Genomic DNA, 25829 nt, shown 5'->3' with positions numbered 1-25829 from the left:
GTAGCGAGAGGTCGAAATTACAGTGCACAGACCATGAAAGTAATTAAACTAAACTCTCACGAAAGGAGTTTTGTTACATTCCATGCAAGAAAGTATCCATAAACTTCAGCTGGTACGAGTAATGTGTTTTTCTCTGTTCATATCTCTAGTTCAAACTGACATCGTTTTCCTTACACATTAGCGTCTGCCTCCAGTTTCAGTTTCAGGATCTGATAATTTGCAGGAGCGGTGCTTAACGCCAGAAAGGCGTCAAACTGATTAATTTCGAACATATTCCTTTTCTTATTGCCGTTCCTCAAAGTCATCGTAAACGAGTTTCACAAAGCATGACATTAAATAAAACTATATGGAGCTGTTCTAGATGTTCCAGTATGAACAGCAGCCCTCTAAGTATCACTTTAATGGATATTTTGCATGCAGTTTGTCATCCACGCTTCTGAAGATACGCTCCGTCCAGAGTAGTGATTGGATACTTGCCGGAGGCACAGGCTTCTTGTTGATGCCCATGGGGTACCAGATGTACTCAAAGACGGCCGGGAAGTTAGTCAGCAAGTAGTCGAATGGCTTGGTGAAGGTCAGGTCATAAAACTTAAGCCATCCACCAGTACTGCCCCACTTGTAAACGGTGATCTCCATCTGCAACGACATCACAGAAAATCATCAGAGAACTGTTCACGAAAACTTTCTCAGTGCAGCTCACTTGCAGACAATTTTAGAGGAAATTAAATGGGATCAAGTGCAAACATTTTCAGCTCTTTCAAAGGCACGCCAGATTGCGTACAGGGAGAAAGCAAATGGTAGGTTTAAAGAAATTGTTGTATCAATCTCTAAGCGAAGAGAAAAGATTTCCATTTCGATTATACTTTCTTAAACCAAGACACGGAAAGGTGTCTACTATTGTGCAGTTTCAGTTGTCCGCAGACATTCATCAGAAAGGAGATATGTAATAGATAATTCTCAGATATCCAAACTAAGTTGGAAGGAAAACGTATTTCACTCTGTAAAGGAATACTTTTCAATCATTCTAAGCCTTTCGTTAGCTGACTTGAATATTTGTTAGCTGCTGAAGAGAAAAATCTATTAACATCGAACTACATTAGAAGATTACTGATAGGGTTGCTTCACCGTGGTAAATACCTACGAGAAAGGGTAACAGACTGCTTCCTCGTGTTATATTAAGACCCACAAACGGTATTCATTGGGTCCAACAGATATGTCAACTGGTATACAGAACGAAGCTAAGACAGACACTTTATTGAAGTGAAATAAAATAGATGAACTAAAGTTAAGCAATATTGTACTATAGTAAAATAAATGTTGTGTGAATAGGGCCTCCCATCGGGTAGACCGTTCGCCGGGTACAACTCTTCCGATCTGATGGCACTTCGGCGACTTGCGCATCGATGGGGATGAAATGATGATGGTCAGCACAACACAAGAACCAGTCCCTGAGCTGAGAAAATCTCCGACCCAGCTGGGGATCGAACGCAGGCCTTTAGGATTGACATTCTGTCACGCTGACCACTCAGTTACCGGGGGCGGACTGCAGTATAGTAATACGAAATTGAGCAATAGTGTGCAATAACGATACCAGCATGATCTGCATTACAGACAAATGTATCAATTTTGAGAATCCCTGTGTGAAAAAGTTTGCTTTGGGATAGAAAGTGTTCTCCAAACAAAATATTTAAGTTGCCGTTAAAACATTCTCATGACCAGAATAAGCAGAACACCTTGAACGACTAGAGAAAGTACATTCACATTCACAGGACATCTACATTAATTAATATGACCTCCATAGATGATAAACACTCCAGTCACCTCAGTTCAGCATGCATCAAATGTTCAAATGGCTCTGAGCACTATGGGACTCAACTTCTGAGGTCATTAGTCCCCTAGAACTTAGAACTAGTTAAACCTAAGGACATCACAAACATCCATGCCCGAGGCAGGATTCGAACCTGCGACCGTAGCGGTCCTGCGGTTCCAGACTGCAGCGCCTTTAACCGCACGGCCACTTCGGCCGGCAGCATGCATCCTGTTGCCTAGTAGCCACAGGGACTACGATGGGGCCTGATTCCTTCTTCCATGTGTGATGACATCGACACGCTTAACCCGCGAATGGCGTCCTGTGGTGTAGGCATCATGCTGTATTCACCTGGTTCCAAAGTTCATCTGTGGTGATTGGCATTGGATCACAGCACTGCCACCAAAAAGGCACGTGTTCGTGCAGCAGCGTGCGGTCATGCATTGTCATGCTGGAAAGCAGCATCTGGGGTGTTGTGCACAAAGGGTATGGCTGCAGGCCGCGGGATGTCATTCACGTAGGTCACACGGGTCACAGTGCCCTTGACACACTCCTGTCTCTACGTCTAATCAGACTTCTCTATATGACCCTAATCTGTGGCGAAAAGGTATTTACTCCACAGAATAATATAAAGTAGATGAAGTTATAACCGAATCGCCACTGCTCAGTACTTTAGCAATGACGATTAGACACAAAGTTCGGTTAATTTTACATGTTTTTGTCACGTAAACTAATTTTTAATAAACAGTAGTTAGTGGGAAATTTGGAAAAAAGGTTTTCAAAGTATGTCATTAATGAAAATAAGCAACGGTCGTCAATTCCTCACCACAACACGAATAATTAAATAGAAACTGAACTTTATACACGTGATCAGTCTTGGGTAAGAATCAATTACAGTACGATTGTCTATTGGCTGTGGATAGAAACTTTTGTTACGTTACCCACCGTAATACTGACTGTTGTAATTGTAGCAAGCAGGAAGATTGTGTGAATTTGCTCCTTGGTAAGGACTGTTGTAAATTGTGCCACAAGGTATAAATTAGAAACTACGCTTTGACAGTGAAATTCAGTGTCCACATTAAGTAAAGTTTTACTAGAAATTTTTGATTATGAAAGTTACTCTATTTTCAGCAAATGAATTAATAATGGCTTTTGCATCATTCTATTTCTGACATTAGTCATACTACAGCCAAAGATTTCATTATTACATAATTGTCCAAAAGTTTTGATTATCTAATAAATTGTGTTAACTTCGTTTTCAGTTCGTTTTCAGTTCATTTTCTGACTATCTCGGTTCGTACAAAGGGATACGATGGGTACTGTGATACTTGGATAACGACGTATGAAAATTATTTATGTGACAATATGCACGAAAACAGTGTTATTTAAGCAATAAAATTCCAAGTACGCTGGTCAGCCTGTTACACTTCTAGTTATAAAAAGTCTAGGTGTACTTCACTTTATGATGCCGTTGGTTTGTCGAGCGGCTTCATTCAGCGGTAAAATAGGGCACAGGTTGATCTTCTTGCCACACCATAGCCAATAACAAGGGCCCACAGTTCTCTTGATGTTATGGGAATTACTCTTGCTGCATTTGTGCTGTGCCCAATAAATGCCATACACGTAGCTTGCCCATATTAAACATCCGCCAAAACAACCATTTCAGTTTTCACTGCTCCGCACTTGGGAAACAGATTTTTTGCCTCCGCACTTTTGCATAGCCACACCGGCGAATACACACAGCCGACGACACCAATCGTCTCCTCGCAACTCCCAACTTCTGCTTCTTTTTGGCGCGCTCAGACGCCCAGCGATAATGCATTTACAGCTTATTACGCTCTTTGACAGTAGCTTTTCCCTGACTAGGCCAGCGTGTCTATTTACAAAATGTTAACATTCCATGCGTATTATGTTTCTAAAATAACAAAGAACATTTGCAACTTGACAACATATTTACAAGAATAATATGCAGCACAGCTAATGATACATGGGAAAACACGTAGAAAACGTATGACCACACAGAGAGTTGTGGTGTTATACCCTGTACATGCACCAAATGTGGTTTGTGGTTGTAACCAACAGCACGCCACACCATAAGGCCTCGAACTGGGGCTGTATGCCTCGTGCGGATGCAGTCACTGTGACGCCGCTCCCCCTGTGTATGGTGAACCAAAATGAGGGCATCGTATGGAAGCAAACAGAACCTGCATTCGGCGGAAAACACTATATGATGCTATTACTGTCCCCAGTGACGTCTTTCCATACACCATTGCTGTCTAGCATGTTTATACACGTTCGTCAATGGCAGGTGGAGAAGTGGACGGCGCGCAAGTGTAACCCGTGCCGTAACAAAACAAACGGCGGCGGACTGTCACCCCTGGCAGTGTGCGGCGTGTTACACTGTTCCACTGTTGCGGCACAGCCGAAGAGCACACAGATCTGTCCTGGAATGCCATTTGGATGACGCGTCTATCTTCTCAGGGAGTTGGCTGGATTGTGTGACCTGGCCCATCTCGTCGAGTTCTGCACACACCCGTTGCACTGCCGACACGCTTGGTCCCACAAGAGCAGCAATTTCCCCGATGGACGCATCACATTCTCTCGTGCCAATAATACACCCTCTTTCAAACTCGCTCATTTGACGGTACACTGCACGCATAAGCCTCTCAGCCATCCTGCACGTCTGCTCGAGTCACACTGGCCCATTATCTTCGGTTTGCAGCGACAACGAGAGCCACAGGCGCATGTTACCGGTAGGTGGTGTTGCGCCGTGATGTCGATGTTGACCTCGAACCCCCGGGCCGACATTGTTCAAATGCTTACCACTTCTGCAAAAAAAATGGTTGAAATGGCTCTGAGCACTATGGGACTTAACATCTTAGGTCATCAGTCCCCTACAACTTAGAACTACTTAGACCTAACTAACCTAAGGACATAACACACATCTATACCCGAGGCAGGATTCGAACCTGCGACCGTAGCGGTCGCGCGGTTCCAGACTGTAGCGCCTAGAACCGCTCAGCCACACAGACCAGCTCACTTCTGCAGAACGTACTAATGTACATGTGCTGTGAATATGAAACGTTGTATCTCCAGTCGTTTAAGGTATTCTGTTTTATTTCTGAACATGGATGTAAATTATGGTGCTCATGTAACATTTCTAATATGTCTCTTTTAATTTTAAATACGTTTTCTCCTTTCCTTGATATGTTATTTTTCGTTTTCTACGAAATACTTCGGATTTTAATATTACAGGACTTTTATATCGTCTTGGAAATACATACACTTCACTGGTTAGAGATTGCATTGTTAAGTACACTACTGGCCATTAAAATTGCTACACCACGAAGATGACGTGCTACAGACGCGAAATTTAACCGACAGGAAGAAGATGCTGTGATAGGCAAATGATTAGCTTTTCAAAGCATTTACACAAGGTTGGCGCGGGTGCTGACATGAGGAAAGTTTCCAACCGATTTCTGATACTCAAACAGCAGTTGACTGGCGTTGCCTGGTGAAACGTTGTTGTGATGCCTCGTGTAAGGAGGATAAATGCGTACCTTTACGTTTCCGACTTTTATAAAGGTCGGATTGTAGCCTATCGCGATTACCATTTATCGTATCGCGACATAGCTGCTCGCGTTGGTCGAGATCCAATGACTGTTAGCAGAATATGCAATCGGTGGATTGAGGAGGGTAATACGGAACGCCGTGCTGGATCCCAACGGCCTCGTATCACTAGCAGTCGAGATGACAGGCATCTTATCCGCACGGCTGTAACGGATCGTGCAGCCTCGTATCGATCCCCGAGTCTACTGATGGGGACATTTGCAAGACAACAACCATCTGCACGAACAGTTCGACGACGTTTGCAACAGCACGGACTATCAGCTCGGAGTCCGTGGCTGCGGTTACCCTTGACGCTGCATCACAGACAGGAGCGCCTGCGATGGTGTACTCGACGACGAACCTGGGTGCACGAATGGCAAAACGTCATTTTTTCGGATGAATCCAGGTTCTGTTTACAGCATCATGATGGTCGCACCCGTGTTTGGCGACATCGCGGTGAACGCACATTGGAAGAGTCTATTTGTCATCGCCATACTGGAATATCACCCGGCGTGATGGTATGGGGTGCCATTGGTTACACGTCTCGATCACCTCTTGTTCGCATTGACGGCACTTTGAACAGTGGACGTTACATTTCAGGTGTGTTACGACCCGTGGCTCTACCCTTTGTTCGATCCCAGCGATACCCTACATTTCAGCAGGATAATGCACGACCGCACGTTGCAGGTCCTCTACGGGCCTTTCTGGATACAGAAAATGTTCGACTACTGCCCTGGCCAGCACATTCTCCAGATCTCTCACCAATTGAAAACATCTGGTCAATGGTGGCCAAGGAAGTGGCTCGTCACAATACGCCAGTCACTACTCTTGATGAACTGTGGTATCGTATTGAAGCTGCATGGGCAGCTGTACCTGTACAAGCCATCCAAGCTCTGTTTGATTCAATGCCCAGGCGTATCAAGGCCGTTATTACGGCCAGAGGTGGTTGTTCTGGGTACTGATTTCTCATGATCTATGCACCCAAATTGCGTGAAAATGTAATCACATGTAAGTTCTAGTATAATCTATTTGTCCAATTAACACCCGTTTATCATCTGCATTTCTTCTTGCTGTAGCAGTTTTAATGACCAGTAGTGTAGTAACCACTCGGCGATGTGAGTGCAGTAACCTCTGTGCATGTGCCTTATGCGATTGTTTTGTTGCTGCGTAACTAATGTTGTCAGAATGTCTGTGTTTGATTTGGTATGATGGTGCACTTCGATCCCACCCATCTATTTGTCACCAGTGCGCATGCCATGTAACGGGTGTGGGAGGAGATCTACAAGCCTGCCACCTGATGCCAGCCAGCGCAACCACTAAGACATCTTGGTCAAAGACGTCGAGTGAGCAGCAACGGCCATGATGCATTCACCCCTTTGATGGAGGACACGAGTAATCCACCACATCATCCACCGATTCCTGGACCCCTTAATAAGCTTGTGTCCCATCCCACTATATTCTGAAGATACCAGCGCAGTGAAATATTGAATTATAGAGCGTCATGGACATGTATTGATATAAAAAGGGAATTCACAATTTTGGAAATTTGTGGTGAGGTCTTACGGGACCAAACTGCTGAGGTCATCGGTTCCTAAGCCTACACACTACTTAATCTAGCTTAAATTAACTTACGCTATGGACGACACACACACCCATGCCCGGGGGAGATCTCCGACGGGAGAGCCGCACAGACCGTGACAACACGCCTTAAACCGCGTCGCTATCTCGCGCGGCCGGAATTTATTGTTGCTGAAGGTACTGTCGAGCCATATTCTAAATTCATCGCAACTTTTTGCTGGATTATTCCAATCTCTGTCTTCTCTAAAGCTTCTACCCTCTCCATATCACCACAGAGTTATTCCCTGATGCCTTAACAAATTACCTAACTCTCTAAAGATCGCTCTAGTACCATGGAGTTTATCCCTGAAGCCTTAACAAATTACTTATCATCCTGTCCTTTTTTTAATCAGTGTTTCCCAGATGTCTCTTTCTTCTTCCATTCTGCAGAGAACCTCCACAAACCTTATCTTATGTCCACCTAATTTTTAAGATTCTTCTTTAGTACCACATCGCAAATGTTTCAGTTATCTTCTTTTCGAGTCCTCTCTCGGGACTGTGTGTGTGTGTGTGTGTGTGTGTGTGTGTGTGCGTGTGTGTGTGTGTGTGGAGTCTCTAGCGTAAGGTAGTTTAAGTAGTGTGTAAGTCTAGGGACTGATGAAATGGCTCTGAGCACAATGGGACTTAACTGCTAAGGTCATCAGTCCCCTAGAACTTAGAACTACTTAAACCTAACTAACCTAAGGACATCACACACATCCATGCCCGAGGCAGGATTCGAACCTGCGACCAGAGCGGTCGCGCGGTTCCAGACTGTAGCGCGTAGAACCGTTCGGCCACCCCGGACGGCTAGGGACTGATGACCTCAGCAGTTTGGTCCCATAGGAATTTCCACACATTTGAACGTTTATCTTCTGTTCCAGTTTTCCCACTGTCAAAGGTTCACTGTCATACACTTTTATGCTCCAAAATTAAGTTTTCGGACATTTTTTCCAGAAATTAAGGCCTGTGTTTGACACCAGTATACTTCTCCTGGCCAGGAATACCCTCTTCGCCTGTGCCAGTCTGCTTTTCATATTCTCCTTGCTCCATTTGTCACTGGTCTATTTTGCTTATTTTCCTTAACTTAGTATACACTTTAAGTTTCTCGCTATTCTTATTTCTGCTATTCATCATTACATTTGTCTTTTTCCTGTTTAGTCTCAGTCCATATTCTGTACTCATTAGTCTGCAACTCGTGGTCTTCTGGCTAGCATTGCTGCCTCTGGATCAAGGAGTCCCAGGTTCGATTCCTGGCTGGGTTGTGGGATTTTCTTTGCCTGGGGAATGGATGTTTGTGTTGTCCTCAGCATTTCATCATCATCTGTCAAAGTGGCGAGATTGGACTGTGGAAAGATTGGGACTTCGTACAGGCGCTGATAACCGCACCATTGAGCACCCCACAACCAAACAGCATGATTATCATGTCAGATTGTTCATTTTATTCAACACATCCTGTAGTTTTTTCTCACTTTCATCCAGATAGCAATACCATCAGCGAATTTTATCATTGGTATAATTTCACCATGAACTTTAATCTTACTCTTTAACCTTCCTTTTATTTCCTTCATTGCTTCTTCGATGTATAGTTTGAACAATAGGGCTGAAAGACTGCACCCCTATCTTAATTCCTTTCTTATCCTATTGTACCCTCGTGGTTTATGTACATATTGTATGTCACTCGTCTTTCCCTGTAGCTTCCTGTTACTTTTCTCTAAACTTCGAACATCTTGCATCATTTCACATAATCGGTTTTTTAGATTGACAAATCCTATGAGTGTTATCTTGATTATACTTCAGTCTTGCTTCCACTATCAAGCCCAAAAGCAGAACTGCCTCTCTGGTGATCTACGTTTCCCAAACCAAAACTGATCGTCATCTACTAGATCGTCAATGTTCTTTTCCATTCTTTTGTATGTTGTTCATACCATCAGGTTGTATGCACAAGATGCATTTCCCTATTCAGATTTTCTAGCTACCCTCTACCATGTTCAAACTTCCGGCATTCGACGCCCTAACACGTAGAACGTTTTCCTTTCGTTGATTATTCCATATTTTTCTCATAATCATCTATCCCTTGACATACCCTCCTGGAGTCCTGAATGGGGGACTTCAAATGGCTCTGAGCACTATGGGACTTAACTTCTGAAGTCATCAGTCCCCTAGAACTTAGAACTATTTAACACTAAGGAACCTAAGGACATCACACACATCCATCCCCGAGGCAGGATTCGAACCTGCGACCGTAGCGGTCGCGCGGTACCAGACTGTAGCGCCTAGAACCGCTCGGCGGAATGGGGGACTAATCCGGTATTTGGCAACGGAGAGATCATCATTGCACTTTTTTCAGTTACAGGTCACATATCTTGTGGATACACTTTATGCGTTTTTAATGCAGTAATTTCCATTCCCCTCTGCAGCCTCAAGCCGTTGATCATCACTGATTCCTCTGCCACTTTGGGGCAGCACCCCACCCCTTGTTGATAAAGGCGCTGGCAGGGCGAGGATAGCTTCGTATATTGGATGTCTTCGCCCACCAATGCTAATGATTTTTATTTAGAATTTAAACTGTGGTTGTGTTCGAACCTAGGACCCGTGACGTGTGGATTACTAATCAAAGACACTATGCAAAGATCACAGGCCTAACTTCATAATACGACAGTAAATCATAATGGTGTTACAATATTCTTTGATTAGTTCTACATTCATCTAGGTCTTCTGTGATTTTTATAACACTACAAGATGTTTTCTACGTGTTTAATCTCTGTTTGTCGCATAACTTGTATGAAAAAATATCTTCCTTGGTAATTATTCGCAGCTCTGCTGTTATGTCGGGTCACTGCACCGACTGATCTGTCGTGCGCCATCCAACCTAACAGGACTTTTAAGGCCTTTAGGGATCCGACATTGCTTTCATCCTGATTAACTGCATATCAGACAGAGTGCTTACACAGTAATTGCCTGTGTCTACGTGGAAGTGTCTTTTGTTCATTAACTTCTGTCTTTAGAAGTAAATTATCTCCACAGCTTCGAAGTCAGACAAAATTCCTCCCTTTTTGCTTGATGCCAATGTTCCACTGACAAGTTCTCTATGTATTTGTATGTTGTGTACTTGGCTAGTACCTTCGTTATTCTATGATTTTGTTGACGTTATCAATTTCCACTGGTTACATTTATGTTAGGTACACAATATAGACATTAGTTTTTGGAACGCCAACATGTTAATAATCGACTGATATTTCTTGCTATTTGTAATCCGGCTAGGACGACTTGAACATTTCGGTATTATGGTTCAAAAGGCTCTGAGCACTATGCGACTTAACTTCTGAGGTCATCAGTCGCCTAGAACTTTGAACTACTTAAACCTAACTAACCTACGGACATCACACACATTCATGCCCGAGGCTGGATTCGAACCTGCGACCGTAGCGGTCGCTCGGTTCCAGACTGCAGCGCCTAGAACCGCACGGCCACTCCGGCTGGCCGTTCGGTATTACATTTGAATTTTTTTTTCTTGAAATTCGCATTGCACATGAGGCATTCCACGTCGAAAACTTAAGAATTCCTTGGATGTGAGGATACAATTGCAGCGCCTTTTTTCGTTAGAACGAATATGGTATCTGTGAGCTGTGGCAACGTGTGGTTAAACCTCTCTACATAGCGAGTAGAAGGGGAAGTGGTCGTTAACACGGGCAGCACAGGACAGGTGGCGCGCCCGCAGACTACGAGCAGCACTGTCGCTTGAGGAATGAGAACCGTCGTGGTGCGTCTCTGTATAGGACCGTGTACTCTGTGTGCTCACTGTGTGGTCTTGCTAACGGTGTTGTGTCGGAAACGTTGAAGAGATCCACTCTCCTGTTATGACTTCTCTCTATCCGTATTGAAATAAGGAGAAGAAAGAAAAAATCTACATGTTAGTTGCAGCGTACAGACCCAGTTACAGAGAAAATAAAGGAAATATGTTTCAGATATTTGAACAACGGAGCTGAATTTTTAAAATCAGTGACAACAGTTCCTCCAAATGACAGAGATATGAGTCGAAACTGATTAGTGTGCGGCTCATGATTCGCAGGGGAACTTCTTACAAGAACGAAAATGTTTATCGTCGGCGGTAAACAAGTTGAAATTACGTGACAAAAAATATAGTCTCTAAAAGCCGGGGTTGTTCCCCGGTTATTTCCTAGTTTACCGTAATATCTTTTTAAGATATTACTGAAAAGAAAATTGCCAGTAAAGCACTCACAAAAAGGCCAGAATGTTGTAAAGGAGAGAAAGTTGTGATGTGCGCCAGTGTTTCTTCAGTCGAGGAAAATATACAGAACAATTCAATGCCGGACGCAACAATAATTTCAGTAAAAAGAACACTCACGTGTAAGAAACTGGAAATTGTGTGATTACGTGAGAATATGGGAACAGAGAATTCCAAAATAACTCTACTGCAAAAGCTGCTCACTTCTTAAAAGCATAAGAGGAGTGAATGAGACCTTGTACAATTTATATCATTCTAAACTCAGTAAGAAGCATAGCTGACACATGGTAAGTGATAAATAATAGCTCACTTTAGTATGATAATGTATTTGTTATTGACGTCCTACTTTTGAAAACTAAGTCGTCCAAAGGATACATATATTGCTTTTAGCACGGATTGTTGCCACTTCCTTACGAAATAACTCAGAAATTTACTAAACAGTCTCAAATAGGCAAACGTAATTAATACATATTCGTTGGAAGCAACTGGGAATTATTACAAGATAAAAATAAACGCATAGGTATGCTGCTTTTTCACGAAAATAAGTTCCAAGAAAAACTGCCATTCAGTTGAACTTGGCTGAAAATGCACTATTCCGTTAATTTAGGGAAATATAATCCAGACGATTGTAAGGGTAAACTTTCAAATCACGCCTTTCTGCTCCGTAGCTCGAATCAACTTTTCGCAGTGTATGTAAGCCGTAACACAACTTCTCGAGCAACGTGGAACAAGAATTAGTGTATTGTCTTCTGATGACAGTCATCCGAATAAAAAGGTCTGGTGGTGTCTTGGAACTGATGGCATAAAAAATAACGTGTTTTATACCAAATCCATTTGACGAAATCAGAACGTGGTAATTTTCACACACCATTTATGTAATAAAATGCGTAAGAAATAATTTTTGTGATAAAAGAAATATACTCCTTAATGACGAGTGCATCACTCATAACTTTGTCAAGGAACTGATCGCAAGGATAATTGTCCTGAATTCATGAAATTGAGAATTTGCCACAAATTAACTTGAATTCAGTTGCATCTGACGCCATTTCTACGAAGCAACTTTAAGATTAGCTTTGCATTGCTCAGTAACTCAGTAGCCAATGGCAAAATATTGTCGAGGGTAAAATAAGCCACGAGATTAGATGGCATCGAATCAACAAATCTAAACTGATTAATCGTTACATAAAGGCCTCCAAAAATCAAAAATGTCGAACTCTTCCTGGAAACTAATCAAAACCACCTGGCAACTGATGTCCGCTGAGGTACGTTAATTAAACCAACATATTTTGCATTCAATTATATAAGATCCGGTTCGTTAACCGTGTTCGTGCATTGAAATTGCCATGGGTTACAAGCGGAGCAGCTAACATCTCGGGGCAGAATCGGTCAATTAGACGAGTCAACACACTTTCTCTTCTTCTCCCTGTGCCCTCTCGTGGCAGAAGCGGTCAACTAGAGGAGTCAACACACTTTCTCTTCTTCTTCCTATGCTCTCTCGCGGCGGAACCGGTCAACTAGAGGAGTCAACACACTTTCTCTTCTTCTCCCTATGCTCTCTCGCAGCAGAACCGATCAACTAGAGGAATCAACACACTTTCTCTTCTTCTTCCTATGCCCTCTCGCGGCAGAACCGGTCAACTAGAGGAGTCAACACACTTTCTCTTCTACTCGCCATGCTCTCTGGTATCCACAACGCTGCTTGTTTGGAGAGTGCAGCGCGGGGCAGTAGTGGGCTGTCATTTGGAGTTGGCCGGAGCCGTTAAAGACGCCGTGCTACATTACAGAGGCGCCGCAGTAAGTGCTCAGGCTGCGTACGTGAATAATGCTTAATGTCGACGCTAGTGTTGGAAACGTCATCACAGACTGAACCGTTTCAGAACCCTAAGTGTTATTAGAATATTGCAGCACGAGTTCATTATTCTGAAAGGGGATGAATAAAAAAAAAAATTTACGTGCTAGTGTGCTGTGCTTTCACAATTTTATCGAACGATTATCAAACAATCAGCATGCAACCTGAAGAAAGAAGAGGTACAAGCTATGAAGAGGCTTAAGGCCGACAGTAGTATATTGTTACTGCCTGCCGATAAGGGAAATGCAACTGTCGTAATGAACACCGAAGATTATGAGCTGAAGATCCGGGACCTCTTAGGTCCCATGACGTACCGAAAACTAAGCGCATATCCGACGCAGCGTACCACATGGAACATGGATTGGTTAATCAAGGCATCTTCTCTGCCGGCGTACATACAGAGGAAGCTGCGAAACATAGAAGTTCTACTGCCTCGTCTGTATGGATAACTTTCCACTGCCGGCCAGAGTTGCCGAGTGGTTCTAGGCGCTACAGTCAGGAACCGCGCGACCGCTACGCTCGCAGGCTCGAATCCTGCCTCGGGAATGGATGTGTGTGATGTCCTTAGGTTAGTTAGGTTTAAGTAGTTCTAAGTTCTAGGGGACTGATGACCTTAGAAGAAGTTAAGTCTCATAGTGCTCAGAGCCATTTGAACCATTTAACTTTCAACTGAGACCTATTGTTAGCGGTCCTGGGTGACCGACGTATAAACTGGCGAAAAACTTGGCATCTCTGCTCCAGCCGCAAGTGGTGAAGACTGACACATACATAAAGGACTCAGGACAAAAAAATGGCTCTGAGCACTATGGGACTTAACATCTGAGGTCATCAGTCCTCTAGAACTTAGAACTAGTTAAACCTAACTAACCTAAGAACATCACACACATCCATGCCCGAGGCAGGATTCGAACCTGCGACCGTAGCGCCTAGAACCGCTCGGTCACACCGGCCGGCGACTCAGGACATTTCATTAAGAAGCTGAAGAAACTAAAACATGCACCGAACGACATCCTGGTCAGATACCATGTTGTTTCTTTGTTTACTCTCTGGAGCACATCAGTCCCATTTTCACGCAAGACATCGCCAAGCTCTTTCATGCATGTCTCACCGCGAGCTATTTCACGTGGAATGGCAACCTCTATGAACAGCAGCAACGAGTCGCCGTGGGTACCCATCTTAGTTCAGTGGTGGCCAGCTTCTTCATGGAACATTTCGAAGCACAGGCACTAGATTGGCGCCCTGTAAAGTGCGGTACAGACACGTAGATCATACCTTTGATGCGCGGAACCATGGTTACAAACAGCTTCCTAAGACACTTTAACAGCCTCCACGCCAGCATAAAATTTACCAGGGAAGCAGAAAAGGACAAAAACCTACCATATCTAGACGTGCTGGGCACAAGCGACGGTGGAAACGTGGGAGACGAGGTGTATCGAAAATTGACGCTCACGGACCGCTACCTGCACAAACTGTCTAACCACCACCCTAGCCAGAAAAGAGGCACGATTAATACACATTCCTAGAGTGAGGGACAGTATCGGCCGTATATTGCGCAAACACGGCGTAGAGACTATTTACGTACCGACAAAGAAGATCACAGAGTGTCTGAAATCGGCAAAGGAGAAAGGACCCACTTGCAATGTCGGGAATATACCGCATACGGTGCACATGCAGAAAAGTTTATGTCGGAATGAGTGGACGATCAGTCAACACCAGGAGCACACGACATAAGCGACATTGCAGGCTCGGAAAGAAATCGGCCGTGGCAGATCTCGCGCTGTATGAGACCGACCACGTAGTACAGTTAGCCAACACGGAAGTTCTGGCTGTAGAGAAGAACTATCACACCCGCTTGTTCACAGAAGCTGTGGAAATACACAAACACGAGAATAGCTTCAGCAAGAAAGATGAAAGCATCAAGGTAGGCGGATTCTGGACTCTCGTGCTGCAGCGATGTCGGGAAAAATCATCAGACAAACGTCGGCCAAAGAACCCGAGACAGAAGACCACAGGCAGTTTGTAAATTTGATTAATTAGCCTACAGGTCGTCGTCCAAAAGGAGAGGTGCTGTTCTTAGAGAAATGGGGCAAAAAAAAGGAGGAATCGCAAGAAGCTGTAAAATTGCTTTACAGGAAGGACAAGTCTCACACCTTAATGTCTTTTCACGACCGTGGACTGTCAAATTAAGTTTCAATGGTTTTCGTCACTTAAAACTTCTGGCCTAATACGCCGTGCTAGATATATAAAACTTTCTCCTAACATTTCCTCTCCGACTCCCTTGGCGGGGTGGCTCTTAGTCCGGCTGTGGCCGATTTGTTTACAGGGAATTTTGAGCAACGGGCGTTGCACACTGCCAGTAAAAGACCAGCACCGTGGTACCGTTACGTCGACTCGACGATACTTTCGTAGTGTGAACGCACGGTGCAGAGGAATTGTATGCCTTCCTGAGACATCTCAAGAGTATCAACCCGAAACTACAATTTAGTACGGAGACGGAGAATAATGGCCAACTGACTTGCTCGCGTGTGTCTCTTATCAAGTGAGGATACGGGACGTTGCGCTATAGGGTGCACGAAAAAGCCACGCACACTGACCATTACCTGCACAAAGATTCTGACCACCACCCCAACCAAAAAGAGGTATGATTAAAACCTTGGTGGTCAGGGTGGACAAAACTTGTGAACCGACTTATTTAAAAGATGTGCTTGAAATCTACGGTCGACATTCAAGAAAGATGGTTATTGGAACATGGAGATTGATCGAACACTTCGCAATAGGGAGAGAATCAGGATGGACGAGGACCAACGGTCACCCAAAGGGAAAGATTTCCTTCCGTTCATCAGTATGATTACAGATCGCATTGGGAAAGTGCTGAGCAAGTATAGTTTGCAAATTGGGTCTGTTGATAAAATAACGATATTTCTTCCAAAAATGTCGATAAATATAGGCGATATTTATTCCACGATATATAGACATCAAAATGGCGATATCAAGTGCCGATGTGTGAAGGACTCTCACTGCTTTTGAGCTATCCTGACATCCAGTCTCTCTCTTTGACGGTGTGAAGCAAGCATATGTGATACACGAGAAGAAGTATGTCCGGGGGGGGGGGGGATGTTTGCAGTGTGGGGGAAATGGAATAACAAGATTTCCAATGTGAAGAAACAGCACACTAGTTGCATTAAAAAACAATTTTTAACACAACTAGTGTGTTGTTTCTTCACATCGGCATTCTAAAACAGTTGCTGAAAAGGATGAACAAAAATATAAAAGCCGTGCGGGATTAGCCGAGCGGTCTATTTCGCAGCAGTCGTGGACTGAGCGGCTGGTCCCGGCGGAGGTTCGAGTCCTTCCTCGGGCATGGGTGTTTGTCCTCAGGATAATTTAGGTTAACTAGTGTGTAAGCTTAGGGACTGATGACCTTAGCACTTAAGTCCCGTAAAATTTCACACATATTTGCACATTGGAAAAATATAAATGACTAGATTGGTCTCTACGGTGGGCAGATACGTGTGAGGGGAAATGTTGACGGAACCGGCGCTTGGCGCTACCAACAGAAACTGTAGCTTTCAGCTCCACCACGTGGTTTTGACACAAGTGCTACGTCGCTGGCGTTGGCAGAAATGAAAAAAGAAAAGCATGGAAGTCGACATGAAGTGTTCCGGACAAATCCGATGCGTGACGAAACGGAACGAAGGATCCATCTGACGCCTCATATTGTTCCACTGACTTGCAGTTACCATTGTTAGCAAAGGGTTATCACCAGGCGTGACCAATTCTTGGTTGAAGGGGGATAGGAAGGCTGATAGTTTGTATCTAGTAATAAATCAATACTTATAATTAGAGCTCTAAGAGCGGCAGCATATATGCTATGTGAAGCCGGTACGTCAGTATTTTTAGTCGTGTATATAAATCAATACTTTTTCTCGGTGTATTGAGAGCCGTATTGTTACTTTCTTAAATATTGATATATCAGACTTCTGATATTTTTAAAAATACCAACAATCCTGATGGAAACTGCCTTCAGACCCACCAGTAAAATAAAAGGATGTTTAAGATCGACAAAAGATATACGACATCCTTTGACAACACCCTGTGTATATCAAATTCCTTGTAATTGGGGTCGGGTTTATATAGGTAACAGAAGGAAGTTTCACAAGCTGCTGCATAGTCACTAATGTAAACAGTGATCCAAGTACTGTCTAATGTTTTTTTATTCCATTCTTTGACCACGATATAAAGTCTTTCGACAGTGACCGATTTCAATCAGTAATGACTAGTGGGCAGTCTATCTTTCAAAACAATACAGTGCTTCCTATCACGATATACTCTGATACAAACTGGGAATGTACAGATAAAATAAGGTAAAGCGTACCTGTTCTACACCGTGTCCTAATGTGTTAAAACCGTAATGGCATCATCAAAACATGTAAATACACTCAGCAAAGCATCGTCACGTAGAATTCAAATATGGTGTAAAATAGGCCACATCGTCCACACAGTCTGATCTCCCATTGCTTGCCTTTTACCTGTGGGGTCATTTAAAGCAGCTCGTATATGCAGCGAAAATAATAAACTGATTATCATCTCGAAGAACGCACTGAAGAAATGTGTGCCAACATTTCTGCAGAAATCCTTCTGCGAGTGCATGACGATATGATTCAGCGCCTTGAAATGAGCGTTGACCGAAAGGGACATCGTGCAGAAGACATTCAGTGACTGTTTTTTTATGGAGAACAGTCCCCCTCGTAATGCCAAGAAAAATGTGTTATAACTTTAGAACCATAACTGCTACTTCGAATTTGTTTGTAGGAATGTGCCTGTCGGAAAATGCTGATGATATTTGATATATCACGTAACCGTCTTTCCACTTAAAAATACCGACTTCGATTCAAAATAGCAGATTGCAAGATGGCGCCCATGTTGTGTATATACAGCAAAGGTTAGCGCAATGTTCGGGTCTCCCCATTCCTGCAGGGTTTTCCACATAGAGGGGTGTACTGCGACTTTTGACCCGCCCTGCACTTCCAGAGTCCTCCTCCTTCTGCTCCTGTTTTATCATGGTCTTAATCAGAAAAGCAATAAAATGATCAGGGCCACAGTCTATCCCTGTTTTTAACCTTACATCTTGCACCCGAATTACCCGGTGCCTCAGCACTCTTACACATTCTGTAATGGATTTTAGGTTATGTGACCGATTGACCCAAGTGTATTTATGTATACCTTTGTGCTGGGGTGGGGCATTCATACGAGTACTCTTCTGAACCTTACACAAGCTAATCAGCCTCATTCCGTTACCGTTCTCTACAGCTTAATCGTTTAATCTTTTCCCACTTCACCCATTTAAGTCCGTCATTATTAATAATTTGCATCCCTCTGTAAATTCGTGAACCACTTCTTGCAAGCCGTCGAATAAACTCGTCTTCATCTCGTCAGTTGCTGCTTTGTTAGGATCATACACAAATTAATTCCAGTTTTTGTTCCTTGAGTTTTTATTCTTACACTGACTATCCTTCATTCTCTTCCTTCCAATTAATTATTGCATGTATCCATTCTCGTTTATAAGAACTGCTTCTTATGATTTGGTCTTTCCACTTCGCACCTGGCAGAAAATGACTTACAAGTTCGTGGCGCCCTCCATCGGCAATGCTGGAATTCAGTATGGTGTTGGTCCACCCTTTTGATGACAGCTTCCACTCTCGCAGGCATACGTTCAGATGCTGGAATATTTGTTGGGGAATGGCAGCCCATTCTTCACGCAGAACTGAGGAGAGGTTGTAATTAACCTATTTCTACGGGTTATAACGTTATGATTAGGGTCGCCACCGAGTCCAACCATACAAGTAATCAAAGGTTTAACTGAGTAGGAAAATAAATTAATTCGATCACAGAGCAAAAACTCATAAAAATGCATACGTCGTGATATCGCTCATAGGGGATGCGATGTAATTAATAGCATTGCCCGTGCACTGTTCACGAGAATCAACCATTTAAAATAAAATAGCACATGCAAGAACACTGTGCAATAGATCAGCTCCCAGCAACACACCTGAAAATATGACTTAATCTAAGGCATTTGTTTTAAAATAAAGGGATAAACTAACCACTGGACCTGTGCTTAGGTGCAAAAATGTAACCTCGGAGCACAAGAGGAAATTGTAGATAAAATCATTTATTCCTAATAATGGATGTGAGGCATGTACACAATTCGTGATAACATTAATTCCTAAAACATTAAAGAAAAGCATTCTCCGTTATAATCTACACCTAAAATCATTGGTGTGAATCATTCATACAACTGCTGTTGCCTGATAACTGATCGCAATAATTCGTGAAGCGGTACACGTTTCGCAGTACACCCGTGTGCCCACGTGGTTTGTGGAGACGCAATTTCTAGGTATCGTGGCCAAGTTGTAACAATATCACATCACACAATTATGAACAGTTAACATTCTTTAAAACAAACATGAGATCGGACAGTTAGTGATGACGATAGCCCGACAAACTCAACCACGTGGTTGGCCCCCCACGGACGAAAGATACATAAAGCAAGGAAATTTTAAGAGAAGGCGAAGCTATTAATATTTAGGAAAATGAAAGCTCATACAGGCACAGCTGAAGGCAAACAGACATTCATACAGAAGCGAGTGCTCACTTCTCATCGACACCTTTGTGTGGCGCTCTTCCGGCGGATCCATTTACTAAAAGAGAAATCCGCCCTAGTTTTGCATTCCTTGCTGCGACAAGGCAAAGCAATCTTTCAGAGTTGAAAAGCGAGACCAAAAGCTAACAGCTATCCTTTCGCCAAGTAACAACGCGCCACGCGGTCAGTCTAACTCACCCTTCTTCGACTGGAGCACAGCTGTGGACGCTTCCCGTACTGGCGGCAGACTGCCTCGCTTTTTCTTCTCCAGCCTCTTCCACCCTCCGCGTGGCTCGGAAAACCCAAAGACGCCATTTCCGCTACCAACCTATCGCAGGTGGATTTCTCACAAGTAGCGCAAACCTCTTTGCCTACTTGACCACTACGAGAGTTGGCTATTCTGTGCAACTGCTGCTGAATCTGTATGACTATCGCAGACTTTCTGTAGCAGACTACGCCACCCTCTAGCAACGACACATAAACACAGTCATTCAGTCACACCACTATGAGAGTTATAAACAAGGAACAGAAAGAGAAATGCTAGAGAAAATGGGCTACCGGACTAATGAAAGGTGGCTACAGGACCATTTCAAGGTATCGATGTCGGTCGATGAGGCCTGGCACGAAGACGGCGTTCCAAAACATCCCAAAGGTGTTCTATAGGATTGTGGTTAGGACTCAATGTAGGCCAGTCTATTACAAGAAATTTACTGTCATGTAACCACTCCGCCATAGGCCGTGCTTTATAAATAGGTGCTCGATCGTGTTGAAAGACGCAATCGTCATTCCCGAATCTCTCTTCATCAGTGGGAAGCAAGAAGCTGCTTAAAACATCAATGCAGGCCTGTGCTGTGATACTGCCACGGAAAACAACAAGGGGTGCCAGCCCCCTCCATTATCAACACGACCACACCGTAACACCACCGCCTCCAAATATTAATGTTGGCACTACACACGACCGGCCGCTGTGGCCGAGTGGTTCTAGGCGCTTCAGTCTGGAACCGCGCGACCGCTTCGGTAGCAGGTTCGAACCCTACCTCGGACATAGATGTGTGTGATGTCCTTACGATAGTTAGGTTTAAGTAGTTCTAAGTTCTAGGGGACTGATGACCTCAGAAGTTAAGTCCCATAGTGCTCAGAGCCATTTGAACCACACGCTGGCGGAAGACGCTGGACGAAACTGACAGCATGAATCCTTAAGGGCTGTGCATAAATCCGTAAAATTACTAGGGGGTGGAAATCTCTTCTGAACAGCACGTTGCAAGGCAGTCCAGATATTTAGGGAGTTTGGTGGCCAACGCAAGTGTTTAAACTCAGAAGGTTGTTCCTGGGACCACTCTGCAGCAATTCTGGACGTGTGGGGTGTCGCATTGTCCTGCTGGAATTGCCCATGTTCGTAGGAATACACAATTGACATGAATGGATGCAGATGGTCAGACAGGATGCTTACGTGCGCTTCAGCTGTCAGAGTCGTATCTAGTCGTATGAGGAGTCCCACATGACTTTAACTGCACACGCCCCAGAGCATTACACAGCCTCCACCAGCTTCAACAGTCCCCTGCTGACATACAGGGTCCATGGATTTACGAGGTTGTCTCCATAGCCATACACGTCCATCCGCTCGATGCAATTCCAAACGGTACTCGTCCGTACAGGCCTCATGTTTCCAGTCATCAACGATCCACTGTCGGTGTTGACGGGCCAGGCGAGGCGTAAAGGTTTGTGTCGTGTGATCAAGGGTACACGAGTGGGTCTTCGGCTCCGGAAGCCCATATCGATGATGTTCCGTTGAATGGTTCGCATGCTGACACTTGTTGATGGGCCAGCATTAAAATCTGCAGCAAGATACGGAAGGGTTGCACTTCTGTCACGTTGAACGATTCTCTTCAGTCGGCGTTGGTACTGTTCTTGCGGGATCTTTTTCCGGCGGCAGCAATGTCGGAGATTTGATGTTTTACCGGATTCCTGATATACACGGTACACTCGTGAAATGGTCATCCGGGAAAATCCCCACTTCATCGCTACCTCGGAGATGCTGTGTACCATCGCTCATGCCCCAACTATAACGCGACCTTCAAACTCACTTAAATCTTGATATCCTGCCAAAGCAACAGTAACCGACCTAGGGACCAATGACCGTAGCACCAACCAGTAACCGACCTAGTAACTGCGCCAGACACTTGTTGTCTTATACAGGCGTTGCCGACCGCAGCGCCTATTCTGCCTTTTTACATATCTCTGCATTTGAATATGGAAGCCTATATCAGTTTCTTTGGCGCTTCAGTGTATGTTATGGGAAATATTTCAGATCCTGTCATATTAAATGAGAAATGTGTCACTGCTATGTAAGAGCATTAACCCAGAAAACCGATTTTGGCAAATAAAATAGTTCTAATGCACATCATGGTGTATTGAAGACGTCTTTCTATAAACGTTTCCTCTTTATCAGACGTGACGTATTTCTTATTTGGCTAAGAATTTACTAGTTCCGCGTTAAGACGGCAAACCACTTCAAGATCAAACCAGACAGGTGTTGTAACTACTCCGAAAATAGTGCAACATCGCCGTGTAACTGCGATTCTACCTGGATAAATTGCTACAGTTGCATTAAAAATAAAAGGAAAAAAACGTCGATATCTGTTTCTCTGTAATTAAACTAAACTCTGCCCGAACTGGTCATAAAGCCCCAACGGTACCGACCGGTCGCCGTGTCATCCTCGGCCAACAGGCCTCACTGCATGCGGATATGCAGGACCATGTGGTCAGCACGCAGTTCTCCAGATTAAGAGACGCGAACAGCTACTTCTCATTCAAGTACCCCCTCAATTGGCCTCGAAAGGGCTGAGTGGACTCCGCTTGCCAACAGCGTTCGGTAGACCGGATGGTCACCCATCCAAGTGCTAGCCCAGCTCGACAGCGGTTAACTTCGGTGATGTGAGGGGAAGCGGTGCTACCACTGCCTTCTCTGTAAGTAATTAGCAATGAAAATACGCTAAGCGCCGCTTAGTGAGTGCTTCCTCACAATTCACCCAGTGGAAACGATATTACGACATGAACGGCTTCGGAAGCAGGTGAGGTGCAGAGCTTAGCCTAATCGCCCCTTACATCGGACAACACGCGTGTGCTCCAGAGCTGAGCGACGCTGCCGCCGAGCGCTGACCTCGCAGTCGTCCGCCAGGTAGTCGTAGCTGGTGGTGAACTCCCCCGTGTAGGCCGTCTCGTTGGCAGCCTCGTCCAAGATCAGCGACACGTTCACCAGCATCCCCGGGTATTCCCCGTCGTCGCAGGCGCCAAAGTCCACGGCCTTCAGAGCGTACGGGCCCTGCCGGGCACAAACAATACATTGCAAGGGGTCTTCCAGCACTCGTGTCGACATAACGAATGCTGTCCTGAAACCAAGTGCTGACAAAACAATACGTTGGTGCTTCATCTACACTAATATATAGGATGATTTCTGCACCATGTACAAGCTCTAGGGATTGACTGAGGAGAGGATACAGATCAGAAAAGGTCTAATTAACTTATGCCCGGAAGTGTATGGTTTCTATGCTAGAGGACATTTATTCAACCGTACGAGGCTCGTTCAATAAGTAATGCCCTACATTTCTTTTCTCACAACATATTTGCTGTTAAGAGTCAGAATTTGGTGACACTAACAGAGTGATTATAATTAAACTTTCAAAACGCTGTAGAAATAACACCTCTGGTCACAATTACGTCAATTTGCAACGGAATATTATCGGAGAAGGAGGAAAACGTACGGCAGAAGAAAAAAAAATTGTGTGAAGATTGATCAGTAGATGGCGCTGTATGTGTCAGAATACGTAAATGAAAACACCTGCCATGCGCACGACCCAGTGAAGTTGGTATAAACACGCCGGGTACACGGCTTTTCCACCTCTGCGACGTTCGCCGTGACTGTCTCAGTGCAGGATCGCGGCCTGCTTGTAAAGCTGCATTACAAGAACGATGGCTGTGCACGCGTCGCTCTGCAGAAGCCACATCAGTGCAGGAGGAGACGAGTGGTGGAGTGCAAACGTGTGGTGCACGGAGAACTGCCCGAACGTTGGGCGTACGCGTGAGCACGGCGCGTAAAATCCTACGAAACATTCTTCCTTGGTATCCATTCAGAATTTCCCATGTGCCCGAGTTGCTTCCTGTTGACCTGCCAGCAAGAGTGACCTTTGCTTTAGAATTTCTTGCTCGCACGGAAGTGGTCAATGATTGACCGTGGAAGATTTTGTGGACAGACGAAGCCCACTTTCATCAGACAGGATATGTCAGTACACAGAATTGTCGAATAACGGCAACGGAAAATCCACACGCAAACCAACCAGTACCACTTCATGCTGAAAAGGTTTCTGTGTGGTGCGGGTTTACGGCATCGTTTTTCATAGGGCCATATTTTTTGTAAGAGACAGGTGCTTCCGGTCCCGTTACCTGTACCGTCACTGGTAAGCGCTATCAGTGACTTTAAATTCCAGCTCTCCAACAGCGTGGATCTGTGGATGAAATCATTTTTATGCAAGATGGCGCACCTCTGCACACTGAAAATCCAATTAAGCAGCTGCTGAAGCGCCATTTCGGAAATTCTAGAATTATCAGCCGCCATTTCCTTACAGCCTGGCCGTCTCTATCACCTGATCTTGATCCGTGTGATTTCTGGCTGTGCGGCTGTCTGAAAGATGTTGCGTTCAGTATTCCGACTGCAAACTTAGCTGCACTGAAGGCACGCATTGCCCAACACATTCTGAACGTGACCCCGGAAACACTTTGAAGAGTTGTGGAACATGCTGTTTCTCAATTTCAACTGAAACGGTGGACAGCATATTGAACACGTTTTGCACCAGTCACAAGGAAATTAATAATGCGATTTCATTATGATTGGTGCTGTTTATGCGGTTATTGTCCTCAGGACAATTAAAAACTGATTTTTCCCAATCCATGTGATATGACCTTGCCTTGGTGGATGGGCTTACGTAATTAACAGTATGACACCTATACACCCATGCACATTGAGCAGTACAGTTTGTTTGACGTCAAACCCACTCCTTAGGCTTTGTTGTAGTCAACCTCTGTTAAACAATGACTCCTACAGCGCCATCTATTGCTACATTCTGTAACTATTTATTTTTCTTCTACGATAGATTTTCCCCCTTCTCCGTTAATATTCCGTTGCAATTTGATTTTATTCTGACCAGTGGCGTTATTTCTACAGCGGTTTGAAAGTTTAACTTTAATTATAGTCACCCTGTACATGAACTTGTCTTGTCCAAGTCCAACTTTTCTACATAGTCTCCATCACGTTCTATGGCTGCACGCCATCGTTGTGGAAGAGCATCTATTCCCTGCTATTAAAAGCCCTTGTCCTGTAGGCGTAGCCATGTTTCCACTGCATGACTGACACTCTCGTCATCTTCAAAGTGTGTTCCCCATACAGAGTCTTTAGGCGGCCCAAAGAGATGCAAGTCCGAGGGTGCAAGGTCTGGACTGTAGGGCGGATGACGCAATGATTTCCAACCCAATGGGGCGATGTGTTCCTGGGTTCTCACACTTGTGTGTGGGTGTGCATTGTCGTGTTGGAGCAAGGTTTATACTGGATTCTTGTCCGATCGAACACATCCGAAACGGTTCTGGAATTTATTCGAAGTCTTCACGTACGCCTCTGAATTGATGGTTAACCGTCTTGGAATCACATCCACGAGAATAACATCATCAAAATCTAAGAAGACTGTCACCATGACTCTTCCAGCAATGATGGTTGTCTTGATTTTTCTCTTTTGTGGTGAATGGGGATGATGTCACTCCATGGACTGCCTTTTTGTTTCCGGCGAAAAGTGGTGCATCCAGCTTTCGTCCCCTGTAACGATCCATGACAGAAGTGTGTCTCCGTCGGTTTCTGAACGCTCCAACAATTCAGATGAAATGGTCTTTCTTTGAATCTTGTGGCCCGCTGTGAGCATTCGTGGAACCCTTCGTGGGCACCTCTTTGACTATCTGAGAGTCTCCATCATTGCAGACGCACTTCAAATGCTGACCGACAACTGTAGAGCCAGTTGTCGATTTGTGATGCGTC

At 44.4% G+C, this 25829-nt stretch overlaps 1 protein-coding gene across 2 annotated transcripts in view; it reads right to left on the bottom strand.

Moving 5' to 3' along the window:
• Positions 1-25829, bottom strand: part of LOC126426782 (uncharacterized) — a 70558-nt gene that overhangs the window by 25890 nt on the left and 18839 nt on the right. Inside the window, exons 2-3 of one of the 2 annotated variants that reach the window (XM_050088778.1) lie at positions 22914-23075; positions 478-636 (exon numbers count right to left, since the gene is read on the bottom strand). In XM_050088778.1, coding sequence (XP_049944735.1) covers positions 478-636; positions 22914-23075 — 321 coding nt within the window. Of the gene's footprint in view, positions 1-473; positions 637-22913; positions 23076-25829 lie in introns of both variants that reach the window. The other variant, XM_050088777.1, reaches the window with a different exon arrangement.

Source organism: Schistocerca serialis, chromosome 11, assembly GCF_023864345.2.
Source record: "Schistocerca serialis cubense isolate TAMUIC-IGC-003099 chromosome 11, iqSchSeri2.2, whole genome shotgun sequence".
Classification (NCBI taxonomy): Eukaryota; Metazoa; Arthropoda; class Insecta; order Orthoptera; family Acrididae; genus Schistocerca; species Schistocerca serialis.
The sequence above is the reverse complement of the archived record's forward strand: the minus strand, read 5'-3'. Positions and strand labels throughout refer to the sequence as shown.